Here is a 19,572-nt window from a genome sequence, read left to right as displayed (position 1 = left end):
TTGGTCTGACTCTTTACAGCAGTGTCTGCTTTTATGGATTGTTAAAATCCAAGGTTAATGCTGTCATCCATGGATCCTTTACCCTACCCTGTCCTTAATGCAACGTCCTGGATTCTTTTGTTAATTTCCCGTCTAGAGCCTCCTTTCCACACAAAGCCACGCCAAGGGTCATCAGAGCAAGGGAACTTCTTGTAGTAAAATTACATTGCTAAAGTACATAAACCCACTTCAAGATGTTCTCATCTGTACCCCAACTATTGGGATATGAGTGGATTGCTCTACATTTCACTGAACTCCATCATCATGCTCTGTCATCCCTCAAATCAAACTGGTCCAGATAAATGTTAGGCACTGTGCATTCCCTGCACTCTGCAATGCCTAGAAATAACTGCATAGGAATAACGTTAGATATTGTTTCCACAATGCGTTAGATTTCTGTGTTGCTGGGGAATAAGCAATGGTTGAAGAGACAGATCACTGTTTTCTATTAAGCTATTTTTAAAACCTGTTTTAAAAACAGCAGGCTAAGTATCTGCACTCATCCACAAATAAAACTGTATTTAAATACAATTAAGGCTGTAAATTTAATTTCAGATCAAAAAATCTCTTGGTCAAAACACAAGAGAAAAGAGAGGACAAATCTTAATATGCCAAACTGGTTGAAAATGCAGCCTTCTGTGGAAAACACATGACTTAGTAGGGAACTTGTTTTTTAATTATATATATTTCCATCCAAAAACGTGCATTTTCAAGGCAAAAATTCAGTTAAAAATGATCTTTAAATAGATGAATGGTTTTTGCTCAAAACCTTGATGGTTCATTGTAATGTCTTGTTGGATCAGTAATTTTAAAAATTTAAACTTCATTAGTTCTTCCTTTTTTTGAGGGCTGAATCCTTAGGCTGACAGTATATATAGAACATAAATGTCTCCCCATTTTATAAACTCAGACACTTCAGGAATCTTGGCTTGTGTGGTTCTCTGTGAAGATCAACACAAACACCTTGTTGAAGGGTTATGTTTTGTTCTGTTTTTTATCAAAAAGAAACACTTTGAACAAAAAGCATCTTTTCATTCAAATACATGGTTTTCCAGCAGACAGTCAAAACAAAATTTTTCAACCATCTGTATTACAGTCATAAAGAGCTATGAAAAAAATTATGTTCCTGACATTTAAACAGTGACTTACCTTGTACCATTGTTTTCCACTGAGATATTAGTGATATTTAAACACACCAGTTTTGTTCTTTAGTGAACAAATCAGAAAGAAAGGACTTTTATTGGCCTCTATTTGAAGGAATTATTGGATGCAGTTTTTGTGGGATTAGAATGGATTAAAAATACATAAATTCCTCAAATATGGGTGACTTTTAATGCCCTTGAATTATTTTCCGGTACACCCAGTTAAATCAGGGCAAGAAACTCGTTGATACCTGGTCTGGAAGAAGAGGAGTATGAAGTCAAATTAACTCTTCAAGTGCCTCCAAAATCTGACATAAAGTTTTTGCAAGAAATAAAATAGTTCACAATTGCAAGATCTGTTCAAATCATAGGAAGGGTTGAGTGTCTCCTTCAGTCATTAGGCCAGATTTTCACATCTGTATTAAAGCAAATTCTAAAAGATGAAAAGACTGACAAAGACTGATCCTGATGGTTGTTTGCCTGTGGCTTAGTGAATACGTCCACATACTCTGGTACAACGGAGACTTTTAACACAGTCAGAGGTGTGATTAGATGCAGAAGCTCGTGACCACACTCTCCTGGTGCAGTCAGAACATCCCCAGGCCGAGTTATTCCAGCTGACAAGGAGGTAGAGGTGCTTTCTTATTGTTTACTTGCCTAACTGGTTTCGGGGGGAGAAATTTAAGTGAATTCTGGTCTTGTTTCCTCTCTGACTTTACTAAAACTCCCGTTATGTAGCTAAAGTTGTAATCTCAAACTGCCAGATGGGGTAATGAGAAAATTGCTAATCTCATTGCTCTCCTGTTTGGCTATATAAGTCTCTTAGCTTAAGGGACTTATAATTTTCTTGTTCTTGCAGTTTCTAATCAGATTTTAAAAGCAATCTGAGATAATTTTTAGGACATGATTTTAAGTTCCTATGAATTGACACAACAGAGAAGCAGCAAAGCCAAAAATACCAGTATAAATGTCAGTGGATTGAAAGGTTACTTCTCCCCATTTCCCTACCATCATCTTTCGTATAAAACAGTGACTTGCAATGTAGTCACACATCCTGTAGTCCATCCCTTTAGCTAAACAGTCCAATATAATAATAGTAAATGACTGTAGGAGTTGATTTAGTTTCAGCAGACATGAAGCCTCATTTTACTCAGAGCAGTGTAAATAGGACTGACTCTGATGCAGTTACAAGGCTAGTATCACTGGAAGACTTACGAGGAGAGAGGCCTGGAGGGCTCCTTTTAATTCTTTTAAAATTTTTCCCTTTATGAGGACATTAATGGTACAGGACCAATGATAGTGTTAATTGCTTCTCTTGGAAACACAGCTCATACTCATTTCTTAAAGTAGCTGGTATATATTATATCAGTCTGCTGCATCAGTGACAATAGGACAGTCCACCCCAATCCTGCTGCTGTTACACAGCTGGAATTTCTCCTGACTTTAATGAATGTGCTGTCAGCACAAGGCCTGCTCTGCTCCACTGGTATTGCCAGCTGAAAGGCTGAATAAAGTATTTTCTCTTTATTGCCTTTATGTACAACTTAATTGTCACCAGATGATGTGTTTTGCACACTGAATCATAATTATGTGCAGAAAAATTGAATATTCATAAATACCTTCACATATCAGAGAATATGTCACATAACTAACCATGGTCCTAAGAATATCATGGTGCACTTACCTTTTCAATACTCTTGTCAAAATGAGCCTGTGTGGCTTCTATATAGAGCACTCCCTGTCCACAGCAAGACTAGAGGAAAATTACCTTGCTTCAGATCTTTTCATCCCCTATATGACTAAGAAAGTTCATGAATAGAAATACTATATTTAAGTTTAATTTATCTTTTATTTCATACCTGCTTTTATTGGAGCCTTCTGAAATGTTATTATAGTCAGTTATTCATCCTCAAAGTTGGTGGCATACAGAGAATTCCCTGTTCTGTTTCCAGTCTTTTCTTTGCAGTCTTCTTTCTCTCCTGTCAAAGCTGATCTTCACCGCCTGTTTTTCAATTTTTGCCTAGATATCATTGTGCAGTCTCAAATGCTGGTGAACATTTCTTGTAACACTGATTTATCATCTCTTTTCTTTCATCTTCTCCTTTTTAACTAAGGCAGCCAGAGGCATAAACTGGAGGCTTTATGAGGAGAATAACCAAGGAATAAAGGCTGTTGGTCCTGCTCTGATTTTGCAGGCTGTATTCTGAAAGAGTTATTTGGAGCACCCAGCTGAGCAGTGACTTTAAAGAATAGGAGGGAGCGTTTGATTTCTAGATTGAGTAGATGTCATTAGAAAGGTGTTATTACCTATCTGTGTAGGATGTCAAAAGACCATTTCAGAGATACCTTACTGCTATAGCAGTATCTCTGAAACACATGAGATACCTTGTCCAGCTGTGTTACCCATACTGCAGGACATTGAAGGATACCAAAATGTAGGAGCAGCTAGATGTTTGACCCCAAAGCTAGTGAAGTGTATTTTCAGCATTAACTCAGTATTTTCCTAAGTAAGAACGCTTCCTTAATAATAATTCACCATAAGTTAGAATGCTTCCTAAGTAAGAACGCATCACCTTAGTCAAAGCTGTGAGCTGTTTTGTGGAAGTTCATTTGAGTTTTTCAAATGAGCTCAGTACAAGTGTTGTAATGTCAATGCTGTTGGTCTGACTGACTAGTGCTCAGAGTCTTGGACTATATTTTGTGCCAATATCACTTCCTCAGGATGTCACTGTGGAGACTTAAGCAGCCTACAAAGTATTGTACCGGAAAACATCTGATCTGACGTCAGCTAGTGGAGGCAGACAGTGTGGTTTCATTGCTTACATTCGGGGCAGCCAGCCAGGAGCTCTAGGGCTCTAACCCTGGCTGTGCTTTGGGCAGGGCTGTTGCAGTCTGGACAGATCAATGCAAGCAGAAGAAAAGTTTCATCAGAGAGGTTGTTAGATAGTGTCTAGCACAGAACTATAGAATACAATATTGTAGCTTTACAGACTTATGCAATGTAGCAGGTGGAAGTGAAGAAAAAGATGTTGTATTGACCAGTTGAAATAGTGGTATTTCTCTAAATAAAAGGCACCCTTTTTTACAATTTTGCATGTAGACTTCATGCCTTTTTTTTTTGTTTGTTGATCTCAGTGTTTCAGTCATGTAATCATGATATTGGATTTACATCTTTTTCCTTATAACTGATTGATAACTTCCAAGATTCCTTCCCTTCATTCTGCAAACTATACCTGTCATTGTGTCATTGTAAAATATGTATGTAGAGCACAAGCAGAAGAGGATATCCTTGCCCCTTTGATGCAAGGGAGAAACTGTGTCTTCTCCTGCATGTTATGTTTATGAAAATGTGCATACATCTATGAGGCAATATTACTAGTGTTCAAGGGTACTTGCCATGGGAGTGTACTGTAGTTATTCCCAAACGAGACCCAAGGCAAGCAGGTTTGTAAATACACAGGCTTTTCCACTCTTCTTTAGCCTGTGTTTGTTCCTCATGATTGATGCAAAAAAGTACCACCGAAGGCCCTTCTGGACTACATTAATTATGCCAATTTGGTTTGGCCCCAAATGCTTCATAACAATGGGCAGATTTAATTAACAACAGCTCTGATTTGCAATAGCTTCACAACCTCCTGGGAGCATCATGCACTGAGCTTCCTTTTGCATTATTGTTAAGCCATTAAACAACATTTAATTTTCCCAAATTAAAAAAACACAAAGCATACAATGCATTATATGTAGAAACAATAACAGAACTGTCTTCACATAAGCGATAATAAAAATGTTTCCTTATTAGGTGACTGAATGCCAACAATGCTCTTTCCTGTGATGCTCATTGTAAAAGTTAAATATTTATAATCTGTTTTACTTGAACAGTACTGCCAAAACCATTCTTATGTATTTTCTTCCTTAGTTGTAGAGAGCTTCAAAATAAATATGGTTTGAGGTAATTGTCCATGTCTGTGTGGGAGGAAAGATGGGAACAGGTCTGAAAGGGCTGGAAATACCAAGCAAACACCTTGAAAAATAACACTTTGGGAATCATGCTCTTTACTCTCACACACAGTAGATTTTTGGGAAGTATTTTTGCAAGGTCTGTACCATTTATACAGGTTGTTCATGTGGCATTTTACACACCTAAAATAATGATCTTCTGAGCACATATAGTAATAATGGGTTGTGAAGGATTAAGAATCCTTAGACACTTTAAAACTCTCATTTTGCTAGTTCAAAAGTCTTTTGCTACTATGTATTATCTAAGAAGCCTTTGCAATTGTTCCCAATATTCTTGGGACTGAATTTTCTGCTGCTGATCCCTACTGTGTGCAATGGAATGGTTCCAGTTTACAGGAGCAGAAATTTTGGCCTGGAATTTTCAATATGGTTGGAGGTCTCCCATTCTTGAAAAGTATAGCAATGTTTCACTCTCACATCATATTTAGCATTATCAACTATTCAGAGAACTATTTATTTTTGAAAACAGAGATGAAAGTGGGGTGGAATTGGATTTTTAATTTACAATGCTCTTGGTTTTTACCAAGGTTTGAAGGTAAAGCCAAGCCAAAGATTTGTCTTAGCTCTTGAAACCAAATCACAGGCTGAGCTGTTTAACCACAGCCATATGATGAAAGAAAAAAAGAAAAGAAAGAGCAACATAAAACTATATTGAAAGTCATTGGAGCCGAAAGAATTAGTATTAGAATATTCTTACTGGCTTTTATTCTTCTTTGGCTCATCCTCTTTATTGCACACAAAACTTTGCCAAAATCAGTAAACAGTCTTCTGTCTGAATCCTGGAGCTCTCCTGTTATGAATACTGACATCCTACGTGCTGTATAAATAGTGTGCTTTGGATATAGTGTGCTGGGGGACAAAGACCTGTACAGCCTTTAATCTAAGATGAGCCTTCAGCTTTATGTGGGGTTAAAGCAGTGCAGTTACCTTTTGACCAGGCTTCATGCTCATGTTGCTGAATCTCATACTGAGGACAAGAGTTCTGGGAGCAGTATCATCAACAGATGATAACACCTTCGAGAATTGTTGCTCTGTTGAAAGATTTTTCATTGTGCAACTCAGTCCTTGTAATTAGAGACAGAAGCAATAATATGCATTCTCATTTTCCACCTGCTTTTTGCCTTCTCTTTGACGAGATGAAGAAAAAAATACAGTAGAAAAGTGGCCAATTTTTGATTCATCTGTTGTAGGTTAGCTTTTAAGGGTGTAATTATGTTTTCAGAATTACTACATTTTTTAAATTTTGGGATTGTTTAAACCAAGTAGGTTTTAAGGGCACTTATCCGAGACGCAGTGGCAATGGTAGCATCAACTTTTGCATTATGGCTGTCAAAGTAACTGCCTGAAACACTGAAGAAAAAAATTCTGTTTCAGCAGCCTATTTAATCTCTGTATTCCTGCTTACTGCCAGAGGGCAAAATTCTTACCATTCTATAATGCCTATCCAGTCTGCTATGAATTAGACAAAGGTGCAGACAGTCAGTATTGACCATTTTTTAAGATACCCTGACACATGTAAAGGAGAGCTACCAAAATTCAAAATAACATTACCTTTTTTTTTTTTTTTTTTTTTTTGTGTGTGTTGGTGGCGGGGGGGGGGGGTTGTTTGGTTTATAACATATCTGCACATTCTTTAAACTATGGATCTCAGATTGTATTCCCATAAAACAGACAGAAATCCTTCTGGCTCCTGATAGCTTCTGCAACTGTAGTCAGGGTTGTGTCTGTAAGGTGGTTGGAAATGAATTGATACTTAGAAAATTGAATGTAGGTGGTGCGCAGTCACCTCAGGCAGGAGTTAAGCAATAAGGCTGGAAAACAGTGCATGGTGCCAACAGCATTAGCAGTGTGAACCGGTGGCAGGAACGTGACACAGGCTGCAGCCAGAGATGCCACTGTACACCTCTGAAAGGAAAATTACTTGAGTGCCTAAGGTCAAGTATCCAAAGTCATATCCCCATACTGGTGTAAGTATCTCAGTTTCCCAAATGGGGAAGAGAAACAACTTCTGTTTCGTGGAGAGGAAATGCTAGATGGATAAACATTTGTGTAAATTGTCTGGATTATTTACGTGCCAAAGTGTGAATTTAGGCACCCCTGTCTGCCTATTTTGTTTTTTAATTTTTGGTAGAGCTATTCAAACAAATATGTACCCTCAGCTTACCTGGCAAAGAGTTTCATTTTCACAGCTCTATGGAAAAATTGAATCAGCTTTATTTTCACTTCAAATCTCTCTCAAAAAATGAGAGATTTTTCCACTGGCAGGAGACTCACATTTGCTGGTCAATATACTCATAAAGCAAGAATGATAGCTTTGCGCAATTTTGTTTAATGAATGAGCCTTCAGATTGCTATAGCAAGCTGGCCCAGTCAGCCACTGTGTTTGGGAAATGTCAGTGATTTTCATTTGCTGTAATTTTGGGTGGTGCCTTTTTTGTTTAGCTGGTTTTGCAGTTTGAACACAGTGGGGCTGCTCTGCTCTGGCAGGATGAGGAAGCCATATGTGGCATAATAGGTAACAGTATTTCCTTTTATGTAGGAAATTTCATCCCATTTGGCAAATAACTGGTTTCAGATATATCCTTGCAGGATGGGGCAGTCATTTGCACATCATCCTCTCTCATGTTAGGGAAGTCAAGTTAACAAAGCATAGAAGGAACACCTGGAGATGATAATCCATGCTCTTTCCATTAATTGAGCAGAAGCAGGATGAGGGATCTCATCTCCTTAGAAGACCAGAATTTTCATTCTCCTTGTGAAGCCTGATGCCATGTCATTGACCATTTGGCTTTCAATTATTTTTGATTTGTATAAAAGTTCTTTTTTAAAGATCTATTGAAAAAGGTAGGGTGTAAACAGTCCTTGAATCATGCCTGGCACTTTGCAAAGGCTTGGTATTACTTTCATACCCTGCTGCTAAAGATTTAGCAAAAATATGCTGCTTTTGGTTAACTGCTCTCTCACATTTCATAGGTGGTACAATAAAATATTTGAACTGGGAAGTTCAATACAAGAATTTTGTCTCTAATGCAGAATGCGTCTTTGAAATAACTCAGATCTATGATCTAATGTATACTTACTTCATGTTTCTCTATTATTTATCTACTGCAGAAGCAAATGCTAATATTTAAATGTTTAGAATCTGATTGTGTCATGTTTGTAAATGAAGACTAATTTCTGTGTGAGTTTTCAAGTTGGGACAGATCTCATGCTATTATTTTATTCAATCTGAATAAGAACAGCGAAATAGAGAATTACATTTGGTTTAAAAGAGGTAGCTAGTTTGATCCCTTAGTGTTCAATGGCAGTGAAGAGAAAAAGGATCACACATTAATAGCTGGTTAATTTAAATTAGTTATAATTCTATGAGAGGATAAGTTTGAATACTTGCATAATGTTTCTCATCTGTTTAACCAGGAAGTTGGGCTAAAATAAATAAACAAGCAAGCAAAGGAACAACCAAATAGAACACTAAAATAGCAGGATTTTTGAAGCAAAACAGTTCTTTTTCTTTTGCAGTGACTGCGGTTACAGTCTTTCTTGGTAACTGTGGTTACATGATTTCAAATCTTAAGAAAATGCAGAATTGCAGAGGTATGTTCAAAAACTTCCCTTAACCAGAAATTTTTGAAAAGTACTCCAGCAGAAGAATATGTCTGTATTTTGATTAAAGACCAAGTAGTCCCATTACATTTCATTACCTCTGTCTTATGGTAGAACCAGAATTTTTGTATTTCAGAAATCTTGATTTGATATAGAACTACTTGGCTACTCAGACTCAGGGTAAAAGTTGAGAACTCGGAGAATACCAGTAGATTGTATTGATTATGATTATATTCTTTTCAGGTAAAGCTGAATGGGGGCTAATGGTCTCTGTATTTTGAATCGTTTTTTGAACGGGCTCAGTGCATTTTCAGATTATTTTCCTTGTGTATTGCAGTGTCTTTGCATATGAAACCACACAGATAAATGGGAGCATCTGTCTGTGATTTATCTTTCTTTGTTCAATGAAAATAAATTAATCATTAGGGCTGTGTTGAAGCTATGAGCTTTTTGAGCCACAATCATCGGCCCAAGCTCCGAAAGTGCAAAATAGTGATCAGCTGTACATTGAGAGCTCTCTGAAAATGCACACAAGGGGCCTGCAATATTTGGTTCCCACAAATTTTTTCACAGATGAGAAAGAGTATGGGTAGGAAAGTTGCCAGCTTCCTCCAGGCTTTGAGAACCCTCATGCTAACAAGTATCTGAACCTAACGTAAATAAAAACATGTGGTGCCAGATGAGTATTCAATGCTGTAGTTTAGTCCTAGGTTTTGGTTACCATCTAGATGTTGGGTCTAAGGTTGAGTGTTTATTAATGTTACCTGTTCCTTACAATCAGTACTTGGTCCATGAACAAATACTGGGTTTAATTGGAAACATTTGTGCATATGAATATCTTCAGCTGAGACCTGATGTGTTGTCCATTGAATTTAGTAGGTATTTTTCCATGGAATTTTATTGGGGGGAAGCCTGGCCCACATAAATACTCTTTGCTTGATTCAGGTTAATGAACAGCCCTTACAAGAAACTAGTAGCACGAGCAAATTAATTGCAATTTTTTGTACATTTTGCTGCACTTGATTTCAGTTAGAATTGAGGTTACTTGAAAGTGTGAAGAGGTGGCAGGCAGACAAATTCTTGCAAGAACAGGTGTCCTGGTTTGGAAAAAAACCCCACAATCTTCTTGAAAAAACTTGGTGTGAGATGTCCATGCTCTGGCCATGAGGGACAAGGAAATAACATACTGCACACAAAGGGTAGGAAGCTGGCATTCCAAGTACATTCACCACTTCATCTGCCTCTTTAGAGAAGGAATTTGTCATGCTAGGGAATGTCTGGACAAAAGTTGGAAAGTCTGGTAAAAAGCTGTGGAATTACATCTCTCCTTTACTAGAATAAAATAATTAGGGGTATTTTTGTCATTTGTATTAGCTGTGCTTATAGCAGGAACAGAATTGATGAATTTTGGGTGATGAAATTGGTCAGCTCCAGCTACAAAACCTGTTAGTTTACCTTGCAGGGGTGTGTTTGCTGGAGTTGGAGTGATGGAGCCACTGCTGTAGTAGACCATTTTGCCATTCAGTCAACTTCAACTTCTCTGCCAGAAGTGCATAGCTTGAACAGAAATTATCCCACTTCCCACTTTCCTTTCTAAAGTGAACATTTTGGTCATGTGTGGAAATACAATTTGTAAGTGGAATTCCATTCAATGAAACATGAATACTATGAAAACTAGTTAAAAATATAAAAACATATTGTGATCAGTTTCCTTGGGGTGCATTAACTTCACTGGTTCAAAAAGGGTTCATCCTAAGCAAATAGATCAAATTCTTATTCTCATGAGATGTGAAATTTCTTGGAGGGTTTCATGGGTATCAGTGGAATAACTATTTATCCATCCTAATGATGGTGTATTGAAATAAACTATCACAAAGCTTCTGTAAATCAGTACTTAGATGATTTGATTACTAGTCTGATTAGCAGAGATTTTCATACAATTTAAGCACACTGAAATTTGGACATGATTATATTGTTTTGCATATCCTTCCAGAAATAGTGTAGAAGTACAATATTAATTGCCTGTAATTTTACACTGCACTCCTCTAGAACTTGCTTATCATTTTTGTTCATAGGTTTCTTGTTACCTGCATTCTATAGGGGACACTGAGCTTCAAGCCCTAATAAAAGATCCATTTACCCTGAAAACCAGGCTGTCTAAATTGTCCTTTCATGGCCTATTATGATAATGAGAAAAGGAGGGAGAAGGAACCAAATGAAAACAGAATTTCTTGGAGTGGATTCTGTTTGTTATATACTGTGGGGTTAAGGAAATTGGAAGGAAATGTTTGTATAGTGGCAGGAAATGTTAAAGTACCATACAGATGCCTCTGTGATTTTCTGCAGATTTGACAACTTGTATCTGTGGAACACACTGAAATTTAGACATAATACAGCAATATACATTTATGTGAAAAAATCCAATTCAAATTATTTGTAATCAAGAAATTCCACACATTGGGAGAAGTTGTGATAAGACACAGCAGAACAACTTCTTGAATTTTTGAAATAAAGGGGCATGTTACAAGACTAACAAGATGATTATCCTAACACACATAATAAAGCACTCGGTGTTTTAGACATGCAACAGAAAAATGCACAGTTAAATAGATTATTCAGGATGACATTTCCAGAAATGTCACTGCTATAACCATTAATTAACATTTTAGGTAGCCCATCACAGATGAGTAAATGCAGTCTTTAATAAATAAGGATTTATAGTGTTACACGCTGTTACTATTATTTTTCTTAAAAATTGACTTAAATTTTCTTAATTAGCATAATTTTTCTTTAAATTCTTGTAAATTAACTTGATTTTATTGATATCCAGACTGTTTTCTTAGTGAGGACTGGCAAAAATAATAATAATAATAATAATAATAATAATAATAATAATAATCTACCAAAGATTTAATACAAAACATGAAACTTTTCTAAGTTTGTCATTAGCTGAACTGTGTTTCTTATTGACAGAAGATGCAACATTTCAGCTGGCTGTTTGCAATGGACAGTTCATACAAAATGCATCTTAAACCAGAACATAAAAAATGTATTTAGGAACTATTCTTTAAAATGAAAAGGGAAGAAATGGAATACCACTGTGACATAGGAAGTGTAGCATGCATTACATCTAAAATATTTTTTTAAACTTGCTCATAATGGTCAGCAAGAATTTTACTTTGTCATTCAGAAATGGCCATTGGATGGATGGTACCAAGGCTCTTGTGTAAAACCAGGCAAAAAAGAGTATTTCCTTATATGATTGTAATGTCTGTGTTGAATCAGTAATGCTTATAAGCCTAAAATAAAATGTAGTTTGAGCAGGAAATGCAGAAAGGTTTATTAACCTGAAATAAATTATCCCAGCTAAACTATAGCACTGGCTAACACAATAGACTAAGCAGAAAGGAATTTTTTAGCCATGTTTAACTATTTTTTTTTACTAAGGTGCTTGGAAAGTATCTGTTTTTCTCTGTCAAAGTAAAATTGAAGGAACTAAGTAAAATGACAGTGTAAGCTCATTACTTGAAAAGAAGAAACTGGAGTGTCAGTGTTTTTCTCTTCCCAGAAGGAATGTTACTGTACTAACACATTCCATAGAAAGTTGGATGCATTTTAATGAGTAAGGTATTTATCCCACTTTTATTGTGGCATAGATCCTTTTCCATACTGTTCACTTTATGAACTTCTGGCATCCATCTGTTATGGTTCCAGTTCATAGTTGTTGTCAGATTGTTTGGACAAACTGTCAGAGATTTTCTAAGTTAACGACATTTATCACTGTTTCTCCTGGGAAATGAGCGTTTGTTGACCATGATTCTTCTGACATTACAAAGGCAATTATTTTCAGTGGTATGGTAGCTCTTGTGATAAGAGTTCTCAGCATCACAGTTGCATCTTTCCACTACTCCTGTTGTAAATAATTGAAAGAAAAGCCTGAAAGGGGATGAATGGCTCCCTCAGACAGGAAATCACACAGAAGATTAATGTTGTGGTTCTGGCAGGCAGGATTATAGATAAGCACTTTAGATCAGTTTTCTTTTAGGTAGGGACAATGTTCTAGTGGGGAAAGCAAATAGGGAAGTAGTAATGGTGACACAAATGGTTGTGTTGAGAGTGTACAAAACATTCGACTTCAGAAATCACCCTCTTGGTCAGATGGCCTGATAGCTTACCTGAAGCTCATTAGCCACTGCATAAGGGAGAAAAATGATAAGCTATTTTGTCTGCACTTTTAGTGAATGAAATTAATGAATTCTGTTCAGCAGATTTGTAATAAGACTCAGTCATTTGGCTCATAGAGACCTGACAGATGTAGTTTATGGCTTACTTTTTTTCCCCCCTGATTTGTTACCAATAATCTAGATTTTATCTGAAAACTAATTTAAAACCAGTGGTAAGTGTTACTCTGCTTGTTAAAATTTCCCATCTGTAAGGAAAGATAATAAATTAAAATATTCAAGGAAGGGAAAGTCCTTCCTCTTTTTCTTTAAATTCTTTGATTACTGTCTGCTCTCTTTCCAGTCTCAGTTGTGATATTAAGTTCAAGCAGTCTTCTGATTGTCCCTCCTAAAGATATAAGCCATGTTTTCAGCCTTCCTGTGACATCTTCCCCATAATTTTTTGTGCCTCTAAGATTTAAAACCTGACATAAGAGAATAAAATGACCAGAACATGACCTAGTGCAAAAGATACAAATTTCTGGCTTGAGCTACAGCTTGTAGAAAATCTTGCCTAAGCAAGTCAACTAGTAAAGACCAGTTATCTAACACTGTCTCCTAAATAACCTCAGCAGAGGCAACTGCACTGGCCCTTGAGTCAGCATTGCAGTCCTTCAGGGGTTGTTCCAATCAGTAGGAACTAGAGCTTCACTGAAATTAGGGAGTGTAGCTTATGCCCACAGCTGAAACAGTTTATATCTGCTTCTGCAGTGGGAATTTTCTGTCTGTGTTCAGATACACCTCTCAGTTCAGATACATTTTGTTTATCTGGATGACCTGGCTATGTGGTCTTTATACACCAGTGTATTTTCTAAACAAAGCTGGGAGCATACAAATGCATTTTTCATACAAACCTAGGTTTTGGAGAGATAAGAATACCTGCCCAGCTGCCAAATTACATTGCTAGTTACGAGCATGTAAACCAAGAGAAGGTCACAGTAACTAATGGCATGGTCCCAAGGTTTATCAGTATGAAAGAGACATTAATTTAGTGGAGTTTAAAGAGGAGTAATTATTTCCGCTGTCTCATGGAGGAAATCGCTGTCTCATGGCCACTTCACCCCATATGCTCTTTTTTGGTTGATTGTATACAAAACACAGAAAGTGAACAACAAGGTGAGCTCTTCTAGAATTGTCACATCTTATTATTTGATAGTCATCATAATCCAGACTAATTGAGGGCAAGATTTATTTTAGCTACTGTAGGAGGATGTTGGTGACAGATTTCTACTTTGTTAAACTATAGTTTTTTCTGTGAAGGTTTCAACATGCAAATAATTCCTATTTCCCTTTTTTTAAAGAGTGCTTCTGTCCCTACTACAGTGATTTTCTAAATACACTTTATTATCAAACTACTGGAAATTTGAGCAGTTTTCAGTCTCTGTTTATGTCAGTGGGCGGGCCAAGACAAAAACATGCAATATCATCAACTTACCTAGATAACCTGTTCAAATACTACATGAAACAAAAGAGGAAAAAAGTCAGCTAAAGACTTCCATCTGTGCCTTGTGTAATCAAGCTACCAAGTGATATTCTCTTCTTTAAAACCTTTTACATTGATTGGAAAAAAGCACACTGTTCTGTAAATCAGACCATTGTATAGATGGAATTGTTTGCCATTTAAAGTATGAAGGTGTTTAACTTCCTGCTACCTTTTCCCCTGCAACAGAAGTCTTATATGTATTTTTGGACATTTGCATTTGCAAAAAGCTGTCAAGGAGCAGTAGTATTCTGGATATGATAAGTGAATTTCTGTTGATGTCTACAATTTGCAAAGCATTTTCTGAACTCTGTGGATAAAGTAAAACAAGATTTCCCTAGAGATGAAATTTGTTGAAATGCACTAGAATATTCAGTCAGGATTCAACTTGTTCTTTGTTCACTGAACTATTAAAAGTTAAAAAATAATTCCTTTAACTGGTTTGAAAGAAGAGCAAATATTACTCACTTTTTTTTATTGTAACATTAAAATGATTGTTCATTAACTGAAGACAAGTGATTATTGAAGTCTGAACACAGAATATTGATTTAAATTCTACTAGCTTGAAATTTTCCTGTTAGTAATTTGAATGTCTGTAGAGTGCTTAATAGTCTTGCTTTTCAAATATTTTTTTTTCTATTGGATAGTTTGGGAATTATTCAGAATTGTACTTTTTAATTTCACATGATATGTGACTGATTTTAAAGTCCCTTGAAGAATAATGGCTTGAATGAATAGTCTTTCTTATTTACTGTCTCTGAAGTTTCATATACCAGTTTATTAGTGACCACAAATCCTCAGCAGAGATGTTATTTTAATGATTGGTGTAAACTCTCAGGCCTTCCCAGGCTTTATGGTTTCTGCTCTTTCCCCCTTGCCTCATAGTTTCATGTAAAGGCTGAGAATGTATAGATGTTTAAGTTTTTCACACATTCTGAAATATTTTGGACATGCTGATTATATGACATAAAAATGTATTCTTCTTGTGGGTCCTTGTTCTGCAGAGCAAGTGACACATTGCCAATACCAGAATCACCAGAAAAGAACGTGGAAGAATTCTCACTGTGTTAAGAGGTTGTTTCAAAACTGGAAAGAACAAGCAGAATATAAACATCCAAATGAATAATTAATTTAAGGAATCCTAAGCAGTTGGATTTTTACTATTCTCTCTGAAAATATTCCATACTTTAGGGACTGTGGAGTGCATGAGGACTTTTTTAAGGTCACAAATTATTTGCTTATCCATAGATTATATCAAGTATAGGAAAGGGGGCGTTCAAGATATTAGGACTATAAAATGAAGCAGTTGCATGAAAAGGAAACTAAAGTTTCTAACAATATATAGCCTAAACCAATGTAGCTGGTATTTGAGCTGCAGCAAGCCTTCACAATGAAAATCCCCATATGCAATCAAAGAAAGATATAAAATGTGTTTGATAAATGGAATAGGCTTTTTCCATCAATCTTCTTCAATACTTTTTCTTTTTCATCAAAAAGCATCATCATGTGACCAAGAACTTCAGTCAGCCCTGGAGGAAGCAAAACAGCCCCAGAAGGACAATGTGTTCATTCCAGAGTGTGCTCAGGGTGGCCTCTACAAGCCAGTGCAGTGCCATCCCTCCACAGGCTACTGCTGGTGTGTTCTGGTGGATACGGGACGTCCCATCCCTGGTACATCAACAAGGTAAGGGAGTACATGTTCAGTGCTCAAAAGCTGTAGTAAGAACATGCCTTTGTGTCCCTGGACTATCATGTAGATTTCTCTTGCTGGTGGAATTATGCCATACAGGTTTTTTCCGCTATAAAGTGAAATATCTTGAGACATCAAAAATTAGGGCTAGGTGGCCATGGGCTCTTTCACTGCAGTGGCATAGGCAGTTTGCCAACCTAGTCTTCTTTACTCCTATTTTGTGGTGGGAATCCAAGGCTTGGAGCATATAACAAATAATCCCAGAGGAAATCTCACACTCCTTATCCTGAATATAATAGAGCCAAATAAGATGGTCTGTGACAGAAACCACATCCAACATCAGAAATGCTTGGTTTTTTTTTCCAGCAATCTCCTCAACTATTTCATATGATGGGCTTAGATGGAACAACTTCTTGGGGACCCATAGAGAGGAAATATCATTTTAGTGTGTTATTAATAGAAGGTTGGAGTTCAGTCATCTCAGCTGAGCCGGATACATGTTAAAGTATTGTGAGCCACATAGTGCAGATGTAGGCAAAGCCCATATCAGGTTCCAAAGGATGTTATTTAGGTTGGTTATTGAGGTTTTGGCCCTTGTAGGAATGCTATAGAAGCTCATATAGAGCTGGCAGGCAATATGGGTATCTTGATGCAATCATAACTGTTTTATAGCTTAGACAAAATCTTTTTTATCATTTGCTTAAGGTTTGTAAAAGAAACATGCCTTATAAGCCACTTGCTGTAAATAGTATATTGTTGGGGAGGATTTTTTTCATGTAATCTTCAAGTGCTGATTTGTTGCTAGCTGTTTATACCATGGTCTAGACTATGCCAATTACAGTGGCATCTGAAGTGGACTTGATGATCCTTGAGGTCTTTTCCAACCTTAAGGTTTTTTTGATTTTATGACTTAAAGTTGCTGTTGATCAACTGTTTCTGGCAAGTTGAGGTCCATAAATGGTCAAAACATAATAGTCTAAATTAGATCCTAAAACTGTAGGATTGGGGGTTTTTTGTTTGTTTTGTTTTGTTTTGTTTTTTAGTTCTTATTGATATAATTTTATTTTATAGTCACAGATTAGGTGAGATTGGTAGGGACCTCTGGAAATTCTCTGATCCAATCCCCCTACCCAAAGCAGGATCATCTAGAGTAGATTGCTCAGGACTATGTCCAGTTTATTCTGAGTATTTCTAAGTATGAGGAATCCATAGCCTCTCTAAGCAGCCTGTTTTAGTGTTTGATCACTGTCATAATTAAAAGTAAGCTTTTTCTTACCTTTGCATGAAATTTTCAGTATTTTACTTTGTGTCCATTGCATTTTTTCCTGCCACTGGACATCAGTAAGAAGATTATAACTTTCCCTTCATTATTTTCCTCTCTTCAGATACTTAGAGACAACATTAAGATCCTCCCTGATCCTTCTCTTCTCCAGGGTGACCATTGTCAGCATCCTTTCCTTACTTTATCAAATGCTCCAGTCCCTTAATCATGTGCATGTCCCTTTGCTAGACCCACTCCAGTACGTCCGTGTCTCTGTTGTTTAGGGAGCTCAGAGCTGGACAGTTTTTTTTATCTTATTGCAGATAAGTCTCATTCTCCCATTGTGAATAAGAGGGCAAGGATCTCCTCACTTGATCTGATGGCAGTACTTTTTCTACTGCAACCCTGGAGTCTGTTGGCCTTATTTGCTGCCTTATATTCAGTACCCATCAGAAATCCCAGGTTCTTGCTTCAAAGTTGCTTTCCAGCTGGTTGGCCTAATACTGTACTTGTGCAGGGAGTTAACCTTTGCCAGAAGCAAGAATCTTGCATTTTTCTTTTTCTTTTTTAACTTCATGAGATTCCTGCCAGCCCATTTCTGCAGCTTGTTGAAGTTCCTCTGAATGGCAGCACAACCGTCTTGTGTATCAGACACATCCTTCCAATTTTGTATCATCTGCAAAGCTGTTCCATGTCCCGGCATCCTGGTCATTAAGGAAGAAGTTGAACAGTCTCTACAGTCTTTGGGGCCCTGAAATTCCAGCTGAAATGTTTCTGCTGATTCCAACTATTTGAATCTGGCTGTTCAGCCAGTTTTCAATTCACCTCACTGTTCATTTATCTCATACATACTTCATCAGTTTGTCTATGAGAAAGTGATCAGAGACAGAGTCAAAATCCTAGCTAAAATGAAGATAAATAATTTCTGCCCATCTCACCTTATCCACTGTGCATGTTATAGAATCATAGAAAGCTGCAGTGTTGGCCAAGTATGATTTCCTCTTCATAATTCCATCCTGACTACTCTCAATCACCTTCTTCTAATGCTTTGAAATAGCTTCTTGGAAGATTTACTTCATCACCTTCTCAGAAACTTCTCAGAGGTCAGGTTCTCTGGCTTATTTGGCTCTTCCTTGCTCTTCTTGAACACAGAAGTGACATTTTCTTTCTTCCAGTCCCCAGGAACCTTCCCCAGTCAGTACAACCTTTCAGATCTAATAGAGAGTGGCCCACAAATCAGACAGCTACCTCAGCACTTGTGAGTGCATCCCATCAGGTCCTATGGAGTTGTGTATGTCCAGTTTGTTCAGACAATCCCTGACTTGATCCTTCATGACCCAGGATAAGTCTTCCTTGCTCTAGACTTTACTGCTGCTCTCAAGGAGCTGGAATTCCTGGAGACTGGTCTTACAAGTGAAAACCAGGGAGGAGGTGCCATTGAGTACTTCTGCTTTCTCTCTGTCCTTTGTCACAATGTCTCTTATCCCACCCAGCAGCAGGCTCACACTTCCTTGTCTTGTTTTTGCTGCTGATAAATGTCTAAGAAATTCTTGTTGCCTTCATTCTCCTTACCAGATTCTTAGTCCCATTCCTGCACACATGAAAAGTTTATTCTTTTTTATCAGCTGATCAATTGTATGCTTTCTTTTTAAATGTGAATTTTGTGAGGTGCACTTTATTCATCTGTGCGGGCTTCCTGCCACATCTTGCATGTCAGGATGAACCATTTACGAAACTGGAGGTGATGATCCTTAAAAATCAACCAGCATGCTCTCCTATTCGTATGTGTAGTGTGCATGCAGTGTATGCCACTTTGGTTCTTACTGTCATACAGACTGGAATTCTAGGTCTTCCCAACCCCTTGATGAATCACCTATGGACCTAGAATTACTCTCTGTCTCTTTTTTCCCATGTTTGGTCTCTGGGCTCTTGTTTTTGGCAACTACACAGTCACTCAGCTGTGGGAGAAGAGGCGGCAGGAAGACCTTTCACTGTGCTGCATGTCTCTAAGGTTGGAAGGCTGGAAAATTGGACTCAATCTTTTCATGCATGTGGTTTAGACACAAAAGTGCTCTGCCTGATGAGTGATGCTATATAGATCAGCTGCTATGTTGTTGACC

At 37.2% G+C, this 19,572-nt stretch overlaps 1 protein-coding gene across 1 annotated transcript in view; it reads left to right on the top strand.

Annotated features, from left to right (window-relative positions):
• SMOC2 (SPARC related modular calcium binding 2) overlaps positions 1-19,572 on the top strand; it is a 136,136-nt gene that overhangs the window by 79,501 nt on the left and 37,063 nt on the right. Inside the window, exon 8 of the mRNA XM_062489153.1 lies at positions 15,999-16,185. Coding sequence (XP_062345137.1) covers positions 15,999-16,185 — 187 coding nt within the window. The remainder of the gene's footprint in view (positions 1-15,998; positions 16,186-19,572) is intronic.

The sequence above is a fragment of the Cinclus cinclus genome, chromosome 3, assembly GCF_963662255.1.
Source record: "Cinclus cinclus chromosome 3, bCinCin1.1, whole genome shotgun sequence".
In the NCBI taxonomy this organism is placed as follows: Eukaryota; Metazoa; Chordata; class Aves; order Passeriformes; family Cinclidae; genus Cinclus; species Cinclus cinclus.
This window is presented reverse-complemented; position numbering and strand designations above follow the sequence as displayed.